This window comes from Capricornis sumatraensis, chromosome 9 (genome assembly GCF_032405125.1).
Source record: "Capricornis sumatraensis isolate serow.1 chromosome 9, serow.2, whole genome shotgun sequence".
Classification (NCBI taxonomy): domain Eukaryota; kingdom Metazoa; phylum Chordata; class Mammalia; order Artiodactyla; family Bovidae; genus Capricornis; species Capricornis sumatraensis.
In genome coordinates this window covers 21,259,024-21,264,345 of record NC_091077.1, presented here as the reverse complement: position 1 = coordinate 21,264,345, position 5,322 = coordinate 21,259,024, and the positions used below count along the sequence as shown (strand labels likewise).

Here is a 5,322-nt window from a genome sequence, read left to right as displayed (position 1 = left end):
GGTCGCAGGCTGAGGGGCAGGGGTGGGCTTGTCCTCTGAGATGAGCGGGGAAGAGGTTTAGATCACCTCTGGGGTCGTGGGCCAGGTGGACAGCAAGGCTCCATCTAGTCTGTTCTTTGTGGGGTCATGGCTGTGCTTTGTGGGGACATAACAGAGTGGATCCGGCTCTGCAGGACCCCTCGGGCCAGAGCATAGAGGCACTGAAAGGACAGGACCTGCCGCTGAGAAGGCTGGCTGGGGTGTGTACAGAGGCGGTGATCCCTGGGGGATCTCTGCAGAGGCATGACCCATTCCCCCGCCTGCACTATGCATGCTTAGTCACCACCAAGTCCCCGGCCAGCGCTCAAGCTCTGCCAGATGAACCAAATTCCCAGGTCCGGGTTTTGCCAGAACATCAAAGCTGAAAGGAAGATTCCAGGGCTCCTGGACACTTGAGGTTTGCAATTTTATTAAGAAAACAAAAATGTAAGTTATACAAAAAAGAGTTCCATTCGGACGGGTGGCCAAGTCAGGGGAGCAGTGGCCTGGCTGCTAGGCATCCTGCTGCTGGATGAAGGGGTTGGGGATGGCCTCCATGCCATCCTGCGGGCAGATGAGCACCACCGAAGTGCCCCTGCACACCACCAGGCCCAGCTGCCGCGTGTCCTCTGTGAGCTTGTACTGATCGTCGGGGTCTGTGGGAGAAGAGGGGCGGCAGTGAGGCAGTGTGGGAAGGTGCCCAGAGATGTGCCTGGGTGGGAAGAAGTGGGGTGTGGGGGCTGGGGGGAGGGAAGGCAGGCTAAGCTCCCACCCCCCACCTCCGCTTCCCCCAGCCCATTGGCAGCTTCTCTGGAGATGGACAGAGAGGCTCAGGAAAAGCTCTGGAAACAGCCCTGTGCAGCCTGCCCTCCTTCCACAATGAGAACACAGCCCTGGGGAGATGGACCGAGTGCTCAGAGGGGTGGTGGGGAGAAGAAAAAACCATCTGCAGGATCTGGGAGTTCCTAGAGGGTCACCATTCACCCCTACACCAGCGGGCTGTTCCCAGTGGAGGGAAGTGACAGCGCATGGAGGCGAGCTTACTCTCAGAGATTACTGCGTGACGGGAGAGGCTGAGTTGGGGTGCCACTCCTCACTCCCAGGCCCTGCAGGACAACAGTTGTCCGAGCCTGCCCATTCCCTCCTAGAACTGCCGGGATGGGTCTGGCTGGCTCTGGGCCTGGGGCTGTTCTTGGGTGAGGAGAGGGCAAAAAGTCGCTGGACCAGCAAGCCAGGACCCCATGTAAGTGCATGGCACACACCAGCTCATGTGGTTCTCCCAGCAGCCCCACAGGGTGAGGCTGTCCTTTTTCAGAATGTCATCTGCCTGAGGAGGCTGGGCCAGGACCCCAGCAGCAGGACTCTGGGTAAACCCCGAGGGAAGAGAGAAAACAAGGGCGGGCAAAAGGCCCTACAGGGTTGCTCCTCCCACAAAGAGGGCCTCTGCCTGGTGGCCTCTGACACTTGTGTGTGGCCGCATTTACTCTGCACCAGAGTAATGTGTACTTCAACATCAACAGTCCCTGGAGGAGTGAGACCCCCTTCTCTCCTGAACCTGGGGGCTCCGTCGTGCCGCACTCAGGCTGAGCTGGTGGGTCTGGGGACTTGTGGAGACGGGGACGGGAAAGGAAGGGGAGGGGACCCTTTGTCAGCAGCAGGGAGTAGACAGATAGAGACAGCAAGAGAGGGGGCAGGATGAGGCCCCTGGAAGCCAGCTTTATTGTGGCAGGTGCAGCACCTTTCTAGCCCCACCAGGCAGACTTCAACTCCAGCAAGTGCTCAGGGTCGGTGACGAGTGAATCTAGAGAACACTCTACCCTTGAAGTCCTGAGGTGACAGTGTACTGAACCCCACCAGGACAGTGGCAGAGCAAACACACCTGTCAGCAGTCTGACCCACCAGGCGCCACATTCACGGTGGCTCAGCATGTGGGTGGCGGCCTAGGAACAGTAAGGAAGGCCTGGCAAGGATGCTTCCGAGCCCTGCAGCTGCACTCACCTCGCATGTACTCGATGGTGCCGTCCAGCACGAGGTTGAGCAGAGGGTCGAACCCTTTCAGGATTCCACTGGCTTGTCGGAATCACCAAGCAGAGAAGAGAGATGGATAAGCATAAGATCAATGGTCATTCTGGGTACAGTGCGAGCTGCACGAGGGTGTCAGCACATGAAATTGGGGTGCCCTCACTGGTGAGGGGCCACCCCCCAGCCAGACGCAGGCGTGGCAGCAGCCTCTTCAGGGACAGAACAGATGCAGGACCAAAGGGGGAGCAAGGGAAGGGCTCCCAGGAGACGAGCAGTGGCAGCTGACCCCACACCATTGCCACTGCAACAGTCGGCAAATCCGCCTGCGCCTGTTTTGTAAACAGTTTAACTGGAGCCCGGCCGCGCTCATTTGTTAAATGTCGCTGTGGCAGCTCAGCTGCTGCAATGGTGGAGTTGAGGAGCTGCGACAGAGACTGTCTGGCCAGCACAGCTGAAAATGTTCCCTGTCTGGTCTTCTGCAGAACAAGTCTGCCAGGCCCGCCTGAGTGCGAGGCCCTGGCTCTGCTTCCTCTGCTGTTGACAGCCCTCCTCAACCCTGTGACGGCGCTCACCAAGTGGGGTGATGGAGAGTGACAAATCCCAGAATCCATCTGGGAACTTGGCCCCGGGTTGGGTAGGGAGCCCACACCTGTGGGTCCTCCCTTCTTACTGGGGGAGGTGCTGCAGCAGGTGGGTGGGATTTTCAGATGAATCCAGCATTCCCCCACCCCTCCCTCTGATGTGGGATGGGACCCTCGATCAGACGTCAGTCTGTGGTCAGGCTGTAACAGAGGGCTTTGTGGATGTGATCAAGGTCCATGAGTCAGTCCACTCTTAGTGAATCTAAAGGGAGGCTATGCTGGGTGGGCCTGACCTACAGGTGAGCCATTAAAAGGATGGGCCCTTTCTGAAAAGAGAATTTGAAAAAATGAGATTTTTCTGCTAGCCTTGAAGGAGTCAACTGCCATGCTGTGGACAGTGTCTGTGGCAGAGGCAGCCTCTAGGAGCCCAGAGGGTCCCTGGCCAACACTTGCCAGAAAACGGGGACCCTGGGCCTGAGATACAGGCTCCCAGAGACACTCCCTTACTGCAACCTCGTCAGAGACCTGAGCCTGAGGCACCCGGAGTCTGGAACCACAGGTGCTGTGAGATAAAAATGGGTTGTTGAAGCACAGAAAATGAACAGAAGGGACTTCCCTGGTGGTCCAGGTGGTTAAGAATTCATTCTGCAGTGCAGCAAATGTGGGTTCCATCCTTGGTCTTACATTCCATGGAGCAACTAAGCCCATATGGCGTAATTAGAGAGACCTGGCCTGGCATCTGAGACCTTACGCAGCTAAATTAATTAAAAAAAAAACAAACACAAGCGCCTTGAGAAGCAGGAGCCCCATCTCCTTGTACATCCCAGAACCGGCATGGTGCCAGTGTTTGTTCAGATTCAGAGCCTCACTGGGCTGGGTACCTAGACGGGCAGGCACTGTGTTTTTAGCCACTCTGATGCTACCCAGGCGTCCACATCTCAGAGGAGTCGTCTGAATCACCATCTTACGAACAAAGAAACTGAAGATCAGAGATAGCTGAATAAGTGAAGCACTGGGTGCTCACTAAGTGTCAGGAACTTGGCTAACGACATTACCCTTTAATTTCACCACCACTGCTGAGGTAAGTGGAGTTAACAGCCTCTGACAGATGAGACAGACTCAGAGATTGTAGCGACTTGCCCAAAGTCCCACAGCCAGTGAGCTGGGGCTCTGCCCTGGACCGCTCTCTCCACATAACCTTGCATCATCTTTCCTGCCAGTCTCCTCACCAGATCGCAGAGGGAGATGCAGTTAAAGCCTCATAGTAACTGAAAAAAACCTGCCAAGCCCTGACAGCTGTTACCAGGAGCTTATACCAAAGGACCCTGACTTGGGATACAGAGTCAAGCAGAGCTTCCCAAAGCAGCTGAGAGCTGCCTGCCTCACTCAAAAGCAAAAGGCTCATTCTTTACCCTGGAACAGTGGTGAACAAGGAGATGAGGTTTGCTTTCAACAGGTGCCTCAGGTGGCTTCGTGTAAATTGAGTATAGGGCCTGGGTTCTCAACTGGGGCAATTCTGCCCCTGCCAGGGAACACCAGGCCAGGTCTGGGATGCCTGTAGTCATCAGGACTAGAAGGCTCCTGGAATCGAGTGGATGGGACCAGAGATGCTGCTCCACACCCTACAGCGCCCAGGACGGCCCCCTACAGAGAACAATACGGCCTTAATGTCAGCAGTGCTGAAACTGAGAAACCCTGGTGCTGAGGGGGCCCATGAGGGGCTGGGGCAGCCGCCTGGGTGAGACAAGACCCAAAGGAAGCAGAGACCTGAATCCTAGCCCCTGTGGCTGCGGGCGAGGTTTGGGCCCCTTTGCGTGCCTCAGTTTCCCCACCTGCAAAAGGGGTGTAACCGTTCCTATACACCGGCGCCGGCAGCAGGCCGGACGAGTTGTCCGAGCCAAGCGCCTAAAGCGCGGCCCAGGCATCCGTTACCGGTACCGCCTCCCGTTACTCCTCGTGGACCGTGGAGGGGGAGGGCAGCGGGGCCTCACCTTCTCTGCCTCCCTGGAACTTCACTCGGATGGTCTTGTCGATGTACTTGGATAGATCCAAGATGCTCTCTTTTTTTTTCTTCTCTTTGTCCTGCAGGGGATGCAGAACGCTGTGAAGCGGGGAGCACGGCTGGACTCTTCCCCAGTCAACCCCACCAGCCCCGCGAACCCCGCCAGCCCGGCGAAACCCGCCAACCCCACCAGCAGCGCCGCACGCTCACCGCCATCTTGTCGCGCCGCGTCGCTATGCGCAGGCGCCGCCACTGCGCCCTTTGTACCTACCCCTGCGCGCATGCGCGAAAGACGCAGGGCGCCTGCGCGGCGCTCTGCGCCGGGGCGTTGCTGGGAAACATCTGCCGACGCCTGTGGCGGGGACCGGGCGACATGGCGGCGGCGGCGGCGGCGGCGGCGGCGGCGGCGCTGGCGCGGCTCGCAGCGGCCTTCCTTCTCCTTGCGGCCCAGGTGAGGGCGGCGCCGACCCCGTTGGCCTCGCCGGCCGCGGTGCCCCGGCTTCTCACCCCTCCCCGGCCCCGCGCAGAACCCCGCCCTGACCGGCCTCGGGCCAGCTTAGGGGATCCGCGCCCCCGGTGCCGGCAACCCGTGGGCCTGGGGCCCGGCCGTGACCTTGCGGGTCTGTCCCCCGGCCAGTCTCCCTTCCCTGTCTGGACGCCGTTCCCAGCCGTGGTGTCACTGGGTTCCGCCTGGACCTA

At 58.8% G+C, this 5,322-nt stretch overlaps 1 protein-coding gene across 1 annotated transcript; it reads right to left on the bottom strand.

Annotated features, from left to right (window-relative positions):
* Window positions 1-444: 444 nt before the first annotated feature.
* On the bottom strand, window positions 445-4,839 carry LSM7 (LSM7 homolog, U6 small nuclear RNA and mRNA degradation associated). Its single transcript, XM_068981020.1, has 4 exons — window positions 4,834-4,839; window positions 4,613-4,742; window positions 2,017-2,088; window positions 445-674 (listed from the first exon to the last, which is right to left on the bottom strand). The coding sequence occupies exons 1-4, from the start codon at window positions 4,837-4,839 to the stop codon at window positions 532-534; spliced, it is 351 nt and encodes a 116-aa protein (XP_068837121.1). The 3' UTR covers window positions 445-531.
* Window positions 4,840-5,322: the final 483 nt, after the last annotated feature.